This window comes from Leucopleurus acutus (genome assembly GCF_964270905.1).
Source record: "Leucopleurus acutus genome assembly, chromosome: 5".
In the NCBI taxonomy this organism is placed as follows: Eukaryota; Metazoa; Chordata; class Mammalia; order Artiodactyla; family Delphinidae; genus Leucopleurus; species Leucopleurus acutus.
In genome coordinates, this window is record NC_139147.1 from 60,705,636 (window position 1) to 60,719,727 (window position 14,092).

Here is a 14,092-nt window from a genome sequence, read left to right on the forward strand (position 1 = left end):
TGAAAAAAATTCTTCCTAATTATCTCCTGTGATGCCTTTGAGTAGAAGTGGATTTACCTGTTTCAGAAGAGCTCACTAGGGCTTGAGCAGGTATCAAAATTATTCTGAAATGTTACTCCTTTCATTAAATTTCTCTAAGTCAAGTACCTGTATGTCATTTGGCTAAACATTAGTAGGAGTTGAGTCATCACTGATGATTTTTTTTCTCCCTCAGAAATAGTCTACTCATATCAGGAATTTGAACACTGTGGTATTTAAAAAAAGAGAGAAAAAAAAAAACAGAAAATATTTTTCCCTTTGTCTTTGGCCAAATGTGAAGGTGAAAAGAATTTGTGACCTCAGCTAGTACGGCTGACATTTAAAACTGTGACTCAGGTCCTCCCACTCTCAAAAGAATATTGATAACTTTTAAAACCTGAAGGTACAGTGAAGACATGCTTCACTCTGCCTACGGGTCTCATGCTGATGAACTCACTCATGTCAGTGCTCTTTCAACACATAAGCTCAAAGAAGGACATTCACAACGGGGTTGGGGGGAAGAGAGGGAAATGAGCCCTCAGGTGCCATGCTGATTAGAGTTCTTAAGGCAGTGAGGAGAGGAAGAGGTAATTTAAAGTCTTAGAGAGAAACAAGAAATAGAGAATGGATGAGGAGAAGGAAAGAGGAAAATAGTGAAGTTGATACAATTTGGGTATTAAGTGATCACTGGAAAAGGAACAGCTCACCTCACCCTCAATTCACTATGGTGTTGGTCTAGTAGAAATATATTTAGTTGAAAACTTTGGAGAAACAGATGGATATTTTTGCTTTTAGACTCAATACTAGCCCCTTCCATGCAGATTAGAGCAGGTAGTTCCTTAATGAGTACCGCAAGTAGAGGGCAAGGAGGGGAGTTGGATGAGGGGAGTTGGATAAAGGGAGGGGGGAGGGCTTGTTGGAGGGGCACAGCAGAATGGCGTGGGATTTGAAAACAAAAATCGACTGGAAAAGATGAAAGGAAGGAATTGGTGTTATTCACACTGAGAAGCCTTAATGGCGGTTCAGTGTGGGAAGGGTTCTCACGCTGAGTATGATGAACAGCTGTTTTCATCCCGTCCTGAATGTAGAACTGGTCCAGGCACCCAGGACGAATGTAAAGTTTATCCATCAGCGGGGTTTTCCAGGCATTGGGTTGAGTAGCTGAGGGAAGCTGAAGGAGCTCTTTATCTAAAAATACTATTTGAAAAAATTTCTTGAGAGGAAGACAGGATGCCTGATTTCTGACGTTTCCGTGATGGCCTGGGTAGAGAAGAAAGGCACCAAGTTCCCACCTTAACAGACAAATGTAGATATTGAGGGCTAGATACCCAAGAACCACTATTTTATGGATTCTGCAGACTAAAAAATGAACTATAATTTTCTGAGTTCTAGTTCTATCAGCCTCTGTCATGAAAAAGTTCCTAAATTCTGATTTTATTAAAAAGAATCTCCTAGGAAAATGAACATTATATTGCTAAGCTGCCTCCAGGGAAGCACTGAAGACTAGTTAAAATAACTGTAAGCATACTGAAAACAGAAAGTAGTCAGTAAAGAACTAGTATTAAAAATCAATATTTGAAAATACAGTTGGGACAACTAGGCCTTTAACTGCCTTCTGCTTCTCAGATGAGCAGCCCTTTGAAATGCAGCCTGTAATTGTTGGTCAGATCATACGGAGGTTAAGAGGCCCCTTGGTCATATTTTTAAAAGCAAATATAGACAGTGACAGTCCTAGAGGGGAAAATCACAGATACATTCATATGCACTTCTTTTGTTCTTCAGATATTGAGAGGGTCAGCTAAACAAGATCACTTTGACTATGAACCTCTTTGTGTCGGCCACACCAAAAATAAAATGTTTTCTTAAAAAAAGTTTTCACTTTCCTATATTTGCTAAGTCTGAGCTTAAAAAAAATTCTAAAATCCTGTAAAGACAATACTGAAGCTGATAATATAGAAAGCAAACTAGAGCAGTAATGATTATTATTAAATGCACCAGATTAACTGCAGCAGGTTGGTGATGGGTGATAAATGCAAAGAAATAGTATTTCAATCAACTCATGATCATAGGCAGATTCAAAAGTTAAAATGAATATAATGTAATATATATTTCAATATAGAGTTGTTATATATAATGTGTATGTTCTAACTTTCAGAAATACTGCAATGTAGTGTACTGTACTTAAGTAAGCATACCTAAATAGTAACTCATATTCTTCCACAAAGTCACTAGTACTGTTAACTAAAAAAAAAAAAAAAAAAACTCATTTTTTTCCAGTAAAAAGAAATACCTATGGTTACAGTCACAGACTTCTTTTGGATATAGAAAGACAATATACATTTAAAACAATAGTAACAACAAAAAGATTGCAACTGTAAGTAGCCTTACTTAATTGGGGAGGGGAAAAGTCACCAAAATAGAAGAGGAAAGAAAATGTCCTCTGAATTCTGTAAGTGAGCAGAAATAATCCACATGTCATAAAAAATAAGAAAACGTCTAGTAAAAGAAGGGCGTGGGAGTGAGAAAACTGAATCCGACTGTTTCCAGGCCACCCTTCAAAGTCAGCTATGAGAGCCAGGTCCGTTTGTTCAGAACAGTCCACTAGAGCGCATTCTACTTTAATGCTCGAGATGGGCAAGAGCCATCAGTTCTTAGAGATTACCAAAAACGATTCTTCTGAGAGTCTATTGGTTTGCTAGACATGGTAAACAACCCACTCCTGGAAAGACTTCAGCAAAGGCCACATTGGTTTCAGGAGACACAGCTTGTGATTGATGATGATTCCCTGCAGATGCAGGCAGGATTAGGAAGCTTTAGTTTGGGAGTCAAACTTACAAGTGGGTGGGTGTTTGTGTGCACACACTGGGTTGCATAGAGGAAAGGAATGGAGGCTTTTAAGCCATGGAAGGGCTCAGGCAAAAGTCTGCATGGGCCTTGCCTGCCAGGCCTCGGCGCCCGCTCCTGCACAGGAAACCTGGGTAGAGGGGGTGCCCCACATTGCTGCTCCCTCTTACCTACTTGCCAGTTGAGTACATCTGTTTTACCTTCTTCTGGAGGAAAGCAGCCTGTCACTGTGGGTTTGCTGTGGATCCAACAAGCTGCCTTTGTGTCTCCCAACTCTGAAATGCTACAAAAAGCAACAGAGTGGGCAGGTGACTGCTTCCTGGGAAGGGAGCCACCAGTCTTGAGCACAATGGCGGGAAGAGGCAACAGTATCTACGCACCAGGACCTATGCCTGTGTGTGCTTTGTTTGAGATGCACACATACTCCCAGACCACAGCAAGTACACATGCAAACACGCATGTCCACACACACGTCAGTAAATCCAATAGAAGTGCAGTTCGTTAAGTGCACTCTACTCCACACAAGCATATTCAAGTTTCTCATGAAAGGGGTACATAGAAATTACTGATGGTTGGGCTCCTTCAGAATGCCCTAAAGCCTCATCACAGATAGTGGACAGCACTAATGCACCCAACTAAGGCAACAGAGCAGAAGCAGATACATGAGATATCTGAGACCTTTGACTAACTATAAATTCCAGACTTTATCTTGTTGCCACTAGGGAATACGAATGTGGAACAGTTTTGTACTGAGAGCACCTCACACTGCGTGTGTACATGCATAATGTATACTCATTTACAGACATTTTGGACAGCAGCTGTGACATACTAGATGGGTTAAGTCCCTTTCATTACTAGAATCTACATATAAATTGCAATGATTCTGCTGGGCAACAACAAACTTCTGTTGCAACGGCAGTAGAAACAGATGTCTCCTATGGGGTTAATTTTTTTTTTTATTTTTTCCTGCCTTGGGTTAGAACCTCATTGAAGCATTTTGAATCAAGGAAACCTCTGAATTTGAAAGAGGGCTAGTTAGGGACTTTTTACACCCTAATTAGGTATCTCAAAAGCCAGGACTCCAATAACTGCGGCTAGATTTTCCCTATGATCTGCAGATCGTGCTCCATCATTGAAGACTTGAAAGTTGTGAGTTTGCATTTAAACAAAGAACCACCAGATAACCCAGATGCTCACTGGAATTGAGAAAAAAAAAGTTTAGAGATACACACTGTACAGGAAAAGGAAGCTTTTTGTTGAGATTGTTCTCCCTGTTAAGGAAATGATTCAACCTAGCAGTTTAGGCACCTGTGATCGTGTCTTATGGGACTCGCTCTTTAGCTAATAGGATGTCTATTTTACGTCCAGCCCAGACCTATGTCACTGAAATAGGATAGGAAATAGCAGCCACTTCCTGAGGGCAGCCAGTTCCTGACAAGTTTGGTGCCTCCCCCTAAAGTCACTGTTTCCATAGTCTTCAGTCATGAATAAGGCTCATTTTTGTAATAATGCAACCATAAAAAAGCAAGAAGTGTCCACGTCTTCACACCCGTCCCATCTATCTTCTGTTCTCTTCCCTGGGCTTTCTGACTTAAGGCAGTAACTCTTTACTATAAGTGGCTTCCTGTGAAAATACCTTAACTGAGGTCGCTTCAGATAAGATTTAGTCTGAAATTATTCAGTTTTTGGAGCAAAGGGCTGGGCCTGAAGAACCCCCGGAAACCAAGCATTTTTGGTCAGCGGTGTGGAAAATGATGTTTCTTGTTTCAACCCAGGGCATTTCTACCCTTCGTTCAGTGAAATACATAGTTCTGAAAAAGAACGCACACTGTGCAGTCCTCATCTTCTACCTCTTCACCCTAAAAAGAATCCAGAGGAACCCTAGTGTTCCATGCCATTTTCTGGGATCTGTTAACGCGCACCACTGACCACCATGGATTTGGTGTCCCAGGAGAAAAAATATTCAGAGACTTACCAAGTTCTCTGGGGTGTTTTGGTCAGGCTAATCATCTTAGCACCTAGTGTTAGAAATGATGCTTTGGGTTAGTAATTTCCAGGCTCTGCGTTTACAGGAACACTGAGTCACCACAGCTTTCCTACTTGGGGAGGTTTAAGCAGTATGAGAAATGGCAACCCTACACAAACAGCTGTTGCGAATCTGAAAATATTCTCTCTGGAGCAAGAGCCCCTCTGTGCCCCTTTTCTGTCTCCATATGTGGCCTGAGCCCCAGGGTAGAGATTGCTTTTGAAAGTTTGCCCCATGTCATCTATTTCCCGGGCACCTAAGAGAACAGCCCCTTTTTTCACGAGAACACAGAAGTGAAAGCAGCTGCTGCCGGACCACCGTGAGGGCGCGTCTAGCCTCGGGGAGCCCGGCCCAGCTCAGGCACCCTCCTCGCACACCGCACACCATGGGGCACTGGGTTGCCCGGCACTTCTGTGGAATCAGGGAGTCGATTGAAATTCTAGTGCACCCTTCCTTTTGTTCGACACCAAGTCCCATGGTTCTGTCTTTAGTGTCCTATTTTTCTCTTTATAAAATTTCTTTCTCTGGGGGACAAAATTGGCCATTTAAATAAAGTTCTTTTATAGTTAGTAAAGAGGTTTCTCAGAGCCAGAAATCACTGAAAAGTCTGTCCACCCTACCCACGGAAAAACCCAAAGCTTTCTCCAAATGCCTCTTGCCAAACCTCCTAGTGTTGCGATTGGATGCTTTCTGGCTTCGCATTATTGGTGCTGAATACGTTTCGCAGTCCTGTTCCCTTCGCCAGGGCTCCCACTACCCTGGACTTCAACTCATGACTATATTATTCTTTCAGAAGATTTCTTTTAAGAGTCAGGTCACAACAGAAAGGGCACTCTCCCTTCTCCTAAATCCCAGGGGCATCTCAGGTGGTGCCTACTCCTCCCTTGCGCCTTCGTTTTGCCTCTTTTTTGCTGCGGCAGCGCACTGGCTGTAGCAGATGCAGACCTGATGTGGTTATCTGATACCTTTGCTGCAGTCACACATACTCTGCTCCCAGCCCCGACTGATTAAATGACATCTTCTAGAACAATAGAGGAAGGCTCCAAAATGGGCATAGCTAGTGGGAATCCTGGCCAGATATACCTCACTGCCCCCTGTCCTCAGGGCAGCAGGTATTGGGAACATTCTGGGGAGCCACACCGAGGATGCGACGTGACCCTTATTATGTTCTCTCGGGGCTCTGAGGGATTTTATACGAAGCACACCTCACTTTCAACTTCCGTGCTGAGGGAAAACACTGATTAGGGGCCTGGGCTGGGCACATACTGTTGGTGTGCTTGTATGATGGGGTACAGGTAGGTGAAGGCTTTAGGACTAACATGAAACTTAACACACCCAGAGGAAACCTTTTCTCTTTTCATATCACAATGCACAAATTCTAACTGTTCATGAGTTGGAAGAAGTTTTCTTGGTCCTTACAGAATGTTGAGCTGATACAAAATAAAATCCCTGTGACTTTTAAACACAGCAAATTCAAGTCTTTCCTTCTAAGGCCAGGAGCTACTGTGACCCCCGAGATGCCTAGGAAGAAGGAATGGGCTTCAGCCTGAACAACAGCAGGAAAGTATTCACTACACTTACTCATGGCACAAACAGATTCAGAGCATTAGGAATTTGGGGAAGAAAAAGTCTATAAAACTGTTATTAGAAGCTAAAGTTTACAACTCAAACTGTATAATAAGAAATATTTTGATATAGAGACTTTCGTTTCAGAGTCTTTTTGGCCTGGCTTCTCAATCTTTTCCCATGTGTAGATTTGTATCAGACCCATATGTCTCAATTCCTTCCTTCTTTTGGGCTCTATTTTACACATTTGGGGCTTTGGGGGGGGGTACAAATTTTGGCATTTATTATATCAATAGGGGAAAACTTGCCCACTCTGCTAAGATGCTACTGATGTTTTAGTGCTAGAAAATTTTATTTTTCATAAACTGTATCTAACTGTCTAGAGATAAACGTTCCCCTTTGACTTTTTCCTTTCCTTTGTCCAGCTAATCCAGTTTTAAGTCATAAATTGCTAAAAAAAAAAAAAAAAAAGAGTACTTTTCCATACCAGTTCTTGTTCCCTGTACTCATCCTAAGAGGTCTTAAATCTGGAACACTTGTTTCCATTTCATCTATTTTTTTTTTTTCCTGGCTACTGAAGTTTTTTTTTTTTTTTTTTTAAGCACTCATAGCATTCTGGCATAAAGTTCCAGATGTAAGAAGATTGTTGGATTTGAAACTAAAAGAATAAAAGAATCTATGCTCATCTTCTATTCTTGAAGCAAAATGTTTCCCCTTTCCTAAGATGTTGGTGATTATTTAATTTGAAAAGAAGGATTGACAAACTAAAAGCAACTCTATCCTTTTGAAATAGGCACGGACTAGTTTATTTCCTAAAATGTAGGTCAGTTTGGAAGCAGCCCTTTCAGAGGCCAGAACATGGAGTAAGGTCCCACAGCAAGTTCACTGCTCCCCAGCTTAGATCTTCCACTCCAATCTACCTGCTTCCTTTCTCCAGAGAACAGTCTGTCAACTATTTTGGACTATGAGATGTTTGGGAGGAACAGACACACAGTAAGAAAAAGTCTACTGCTATGCAAACCTAGATAGTCCATATTGTTATAATGATTACATCACCTCACCAGGAATTCTTTGGGAGTCCTCTAACATTTACAAAAAAGAGATACTTCATTTGAAGGGAAAGGATGACTATTAGGGTTTAAACCCAACTGGTATTTTTTTCCCCACGTGTTCTATAACAAAAGGTAAATTTTAACCCAATTGCTTAGTTTTTTACATGGCAAATCAGCACGAAGGCAAATGAGTGTCCCTCAGATTTGACAAGCAGATAGCTAAATGTGGCCCATACCGCCACCCAAGATCACGTTTCTGGAGGTCCTATAACATCTGCCTACTTTGCTAAGGTTTGTGTAAGGCCACTATTCTAAACGAGCTACTGTCCAATAATTCAAAATACTTTAAAGTGGCTTTTGGCCTTCTTCCATTTGTAACATATGCTGAGTGATTTCATGTCATTTTCCTCTAGATTAAAAAGATATTTTTTTAATGTCAATTTCTTCTGTTTTACATCATGGGTTGAATGACTTGTTTTTCAAAATATCAAAATTCTAGGCCATGGTTAATTAACTAATGCTCCCTCTGTTGGTAGTAAGTGGAAATACTGGAGTCTTACTTAAGATAGCTATTTCAAAAAGCAAGAGAAAATGGACTATTTCTTGTTTCCGAAGCTGTTTCCCACTAGCTTCTAAAACAGGTCAATTTTGGACAGATAGTTTTTAGTAGGACTCCTCTTAGAAATCACGATGGGTGATACTTAAAGGTCAATTAATCATCCAAGTCTACATTAAAACTACTAGCAAAATATTTACTGAATGAAGGACCACAGGACCAAATGAAACTCACATATACGCCAGTCCAGTCGCACTAACCCTATTAAACATCACCAAGAACTTATGGAAAAGATACAAGTTAACCAATCCTAAAATGTATGAGTAAAACCACTTTAGTTATTATACAGTTGCTTTCCTTGGAAGATTTCTCCTCATTTGTCACACAGTTTTTGTAAATAAGTTGCTGATAGGAAAATTAAATTAAAATGCAAAGTAATTTTGAAACTGAAATACTTTCTTTCCTTCTTTTTTTCTTTTTAAACTGTAGTTTAGTGTTTCTGTTTTGTTTAAAGATTTACCTTTCCCCTTAAGTGTGTTAAAATATGCCCAGCAATGAAATCACCTTTGGAGTTTTCATTAGGTTTAAAAATTCCGATATTTGAGTTGGAATCCCTTTAGGACACTGTCTATAATGGAAAAATCTCTGTTCTGATACCTTGATCAGGACCGAGGAGAGAAATCCAAACTAGGAAGAGAGAGTGGCATCTAAGATGACACAGTGAATTGGTGGCTTTTTGAATGGTGGATGTTGGCATCTGGGAGATTTTTGTTAGTTTCTTTAAAACCTTACCAACAAGCAAGGGTTAATAAATCATCTAAAGAATAATCATCTTATTTAGCCCTCTCAACCATGGTGGAAACAGAAGGTGATCTTTGAAAGGAAGAAAGTAATTTCAGCATCGAGGCATTCTGATCTGCAACAGGCTTCTGATAACGCCGCTCTCTGTAGTTGTGAAGGGTGAGGAGGGACAGTAGAGTTTTGTGAACTGCTCCTCCCGGCTGACCACAAAAGGAAAGAACACTTTTGTCAAGACCTCTAGACTACTAGTGTTTCATCAAAGAAAAAAAGGTAAAGTCAATAGAAATTCTAGAATCATAAGATCTCAATGAACTTTCAGAGAAGCAAGAAATCTGTTTCTGAAAGATAAAGTCCCTCCCATGAAAAAGAACAGAATTCTAGATGAATCAGTCGAAAAAAATATTCAGTGGAGCAACATAAGCTTGCTAAAAGTCGAAAGACTACATATCAAAATACAAAGCAGCAGTTCAAATTACAGCAGGGATGGGCTGGCCAGAGGCCCTCATCAACCCAGGCAATACTTAAAATAATAAAAATTAAGAAAAATTTAAAAAAATATGAAGAAAATATCCTTCCTCTCTTTCAAATATAACTTTAATTGCCTTTTATTCTTTCTATCTGGAAGCAGTATCGCTAACCTTAACAGTCTTGACTTACCAAAAAATATATATATGTGTGTGAAATAAAATAAAAGAGAAGGGATTGGTGGCAGTGTATGCAAAACCAAAATGAAAAAAAAAATTACTTTTAACAATCTCACTTTTTTTGTTTTTTTTTTTACACAAATACTGTTGTAAATATATTAAAAAAATCAGCATTCTATCTGGTAAACGTCACTTTTGCCCCTCTATAAAATTTTGAATTAAAAAAGCCTCAAGAACTTTTTATTATGCCCCCCCCTCCATTTCTCTTTCTTTTTCTCTTCCACAAGAATATATCCTGACACTTTTTTTTGTTTGTTTTTGTTTTTTGCAAAGATTGTTGGAAATAATCCTTCTCTTGTACCTAGAAACGTAGGTGCAAACCTCTGATATCTTTGTTTTATCTGCATTCCTGCCTTTCATGAAAGTCCCTCTTGATTGTGCTGAGTCTGGGGCTCAGCGAAGACACTGAATAAATACGATAGCCACTGTTGCTTGATGCTTGTCCAAGTCTTCCTGGCTTCTGCTGAAAGGGGGGGGCATGGAGGAGGTGGGCCAGGGTGTGTGGACCGAGCAGAATCTGGGGGAGAAGCCTGCCGTCTGCCTTTCCCACACCACCAAACCCACGCCCCTTCCCACACCCACAGCCCTTGCATGAAATCAGACAACGTTGGGGGTGGAAAACAGCAGGGCCTTTCCTCTGGGTTTTCAACCAGAAAGCGATATTCCACAGTTTTAACTGGTTACTGTGAAGTCCAAGCGGCCAGAATTGTGAAAATGTCCACTGAAACACTGCAAGCGGTGTACTTAAAGACAGTAGGCCTTTTAGATTTTGTTATATATTTTTGTAGTGCTCTTCACAAGTGAAAAAAGAAACTTTTTTTTTTTTACTTTTTTTTTTAAAGATTTTTTTGTAAAGAAGGGTTGTATTTAGAGGCCAGTAGCTAGAGATCCAACCAGTGGACCTCCTGAAGCACTACCAGGCCTTAAGGCCACCATCCGAGGGAGACTGGGAGAACTATTATTCCCCTGAGCCTCCGAAATGTAATGTACCAGCAGGCAAAAACAGTTCTTCATGTAGTACAAAATGAAACGAAACAAAAACAAAAACAGAAAGTAAAAACGAAACCAAAACATTTCTTAAATTCTAGTGCCATAGCTTTTTTTCGTTTGTTTCTTTTTTGTTGTTTTGTTTTGTTCATAAGAAAGAGAGAAAGATACTACTTATCCGTCAGACACATGCATCCTCATGTGGTCGTTGAACTGCTCGATTTGGTCAAACTTTGCTGGACAGACGGAGCAGACGTAGGTGGTCCCCTCCGTGCAGGCCACCACCCCTGGGGGGCCAGCTCGGGCCCCTGGGGGTGTGCCTGCGGGAGGGGTCCCATTGCTGGCACTGTGCAGGGCCACGTGTCGCTCCAGGAGGGTCTTGTGGGAGAACTTCTTTTTGCAGATGTAGCACTCATAGGACTTCTCGCCCCGGTGGAGGCGCATGTGCACGTTGAGGGAACTCTTCTGGGTGAAGCGCTTGTTGCAGATACTACACTGGTACGCCCTCACTCCCGTGTGTGTCACCATGTGCTTGATAAGGTAATCCTTTAAGGAGAAGGAGCGCCAACAGATGCTGCATTGGTGGGGCTTCTCACCTGTTCACGTGGGAAGAGACAGCAAGCGGGACAGAGCGAGACACAGCGAGGGAGGGAGAATGAGAGACAGAAAAACAAGACAACAGAAAACAAAAACAAAAACATTAAAAAAAAAATCTGATTGGTTAACGGATCACCCCTGATTGGAAAGATCCAGTCCTTCCTGGCCTCTCATGTTCTGAGAAAACTTGCTTTAAGGTGCTGCCAGGACAGTCTAGAGTTTTCCATGTCCCCATGCCAGAAAATGTCTCTCTTGGAAAGCTACTCGACATTCTCCAGTAAAAGTCTTCCAAGGTCATTCTGTGGAGAGAAGGGAGTGCTACTTTATAGGGGTCATTTTCAGTGCCATCATTCGGGGATTTAACTGTGTGTTTGCCATTTGCATTATCAAACAAATATAAGAAATAAAAGAGAGAAAAGTTCTTTGGAGACATGGGGTCTCTAGAATCTCTGGGAACTAAGGTTGGTGGTCACACAGCTTGGCTCTTTGGGGACAGTCTCCATTTCTGGTATTTTGTCTAGTAAATGCACTCATGCTTTGATTATAGGTCTGGAAAATATTGCCCATTATAGGAATAAGTCATTCTGAAGAGCTATACCTTTGATTTTTATCTATTAGAGACAGCAATCTTCCTAAAATGTAACTTGAGAGAGTTAATTGGCTATTCTGTCTGGACTGCCCTGAGCTGCAGATTGGCCTTGTCTGGTGTGGAGGTTGAGTAGGTGGTAGACAACACAGTGATCTTAGAGTCAAATGGTCCTGTTCAAATCCAGGCACCAACGGATGGCCTGCCACTCTGACAAATCTGCAAATGCCTCTGAGGTATACAGTTCTGCTTACCTCACTGTGCTGGTGTTGACATAAAATACATACGAAATCACTTTGCAGACCACCAAGAGTGGTGTGGGAACACTTGCCTGGTGTTCTTATTACAAGACTATCCCCCAGCACCCCCTCCCCCCATTAAATGCTTCCAGACGCCTTTTCTGAACTCTGGGGTCAATTTTTAAAATAGTTTTCTCTTTCTTTGCTCTCAGTGTGTTGGCTGAAACCCTTCTTTCTCCTCAGTTTACTGCTTTGGTTTGCTGTTGGCTTAGAGACCAAACGATCAAGCTTGCTAAAAACTGTAATGTAAATAAGAATATTGTCACCGAATGACCACATGAACTATTCTTCTATAAGTAACGTCCATGGGCCTGTAACATCTCTTTGGATGACGAGAGACTTGTTTTTGTTGGTGCTGTTTGTTCTAGGCTCTGCTCTTGGCGGGTGAGATGAACTACATTACGGTGTTTCCATCTTTCCCAGCTCACCACTGGTTGCCCAATGCAGGCACCCACCTCAGAGAGGAAAGGCTGTCCAGGTACTCTTCCATAACTCAGCCCAAAGCCCCAAGCCTCTGAAACTCTCTGCGGTAATATTTCAACCTCTGGACGAGGCATCAGGGTAGGAAATCTAGTTCTTGAATTTGAGTTAACATCCATTTAAAATATGTGCCTTGACTGTGTTTCCATTTTTTCCACCATGAAACAGAAAAGGTTTGATGTGTCATGGGGATAATGGCAATGAAAACAACCACCACGTCTTCTGTGCTTACTGTATGCCGGGCTCACGGCTCGTGACCTGCTTTATGAAACTTTATCTCAACAGAAAGCTTTTTCATTGTGTTTGTCAACATAAAAAGATATATTTTGAAGCACACAATCCTAAGAAACGGCTATTTGGTTCAGGAATGACTCCACAAATTTCTAAACCAATTTCCTTGATCTTTGAACTTTTTCCTTTAGTTCTTCACAAATGTTTTGGCCTAGTTCCCTCTCCCCTCTGCTGTCTTCCAGTCTCCTTTCCCTTCATCCTCACTGATGAAAAAGCATGAGCCATAGGATTGAAGAGTTAGAAGAGCTTCACTTTTACACTAAAATGGGGAAATTTAGGGAAGCCTCATTCCTAAATGAGGAATTTGAGAGTTCAGTCTCTGCATGGTGTTTATGTAGGTATATTTTTTTGAAATGAGAGATTCCCTAAGAGAGACAGTCATGCATGTTATTTTTAGTTGGAACATTTCTGTCAGCTGTAAACATGCTTGGAACTCAAGCTGGTCTTTACCATCCTTGTGCTTTCAGTACACTTTCTAGAGGCTATGCTAGGCCGGCCGACTATCTTTTAAAATATGTCCACCTGTCACCTCTAATGGGAAGTCTGCCTTCTTAATTCCAGATGGTATTTTGGCTGCTAGGAAGTTGAAACTTTGTCTGTGTTAAAAATTCTCCTGCTGTTTGAAACTTTCACCTTCTTATAGTGTATTTTTCCTCCAGGCAAGGTCAGTGAGGATGGCTTTTTACTTTCACACCCTTCTAATCTGACTATAAGTTGATACTTCACAGTTGTCATCTTTCCCTCTATAGCATATATATGTCTTGATATGTTGTTTGTATGTACCTAGTATTGGTTCGGCCATTAATTATCCGTGTGACCCTGGGTTTTCTAAGTGTTTTCATCTCTCTGGGTTTGTTTCCCCTTCTCTAAGTGAGGAGTTGGACCAAGCACTTGCCATGTCCCTTTGCAGATTTAGTGGCCTTCTGCCCACCATGGGCCATGCCCCAGAGGACTCTGGTCCAGGTCTTGTCAACACATGACCTGAGGGCAACTTGCTTAACTCACTCAATGCATCAGCAGTCCCACATTTTAAATAGGACAAAGTATCCTGCCACAGAAAAATGGTGTGATAGTTAATGAGTAAAAATGTTTGCAAAGCACTTGGGAGCTCCATAAAGGAAAGTGCTCTAAAATTATTCAGGTGCTGTGTTGGTGGAGCATAGGCATTCCAGGAACTGTCTTACTAAACAGGGTGCATTTTCAGATGAGTCAGGTATAAACAACTCATTTCCTTATGTATGGATGTGAAACTGTATCACTCACTAGAAATGAGTGATTCTTTCCT

The 14,092-nt window shown here is 41.1% G+C and overlaps 1 protein-coding gene across 20 annotated transcripts in view; it reads right to left on the minus strand.

The window, feature by feature from the left end:
• Positions 1 to 6,799: 6,799 nt before the first annotated feature.
• Positions 6,800 to 14,092, minus strand: part of ZBTB20 (zinc finger and BTB domain containing 20) — a 799,009-nt gene continuing 791,716 nt past the window's right edge. For all 20 annotated transcript variants that reach the window (XM_082839976.1, XM_082839970.1, XM_082839961.1 and 17 more), the window contains one exon: positions 6,800 to 11,150. In XM_082839976.1, coding sequence (XP_082696102.1) covers positions 10,729 to 11,150 — 422 coding nt within the window. In that variant the 3' untranslated portion in view covers positions 6,800 to 10,728. The remainder of the gene's footprint in view (positions 11,151 to 14,092) is intronic.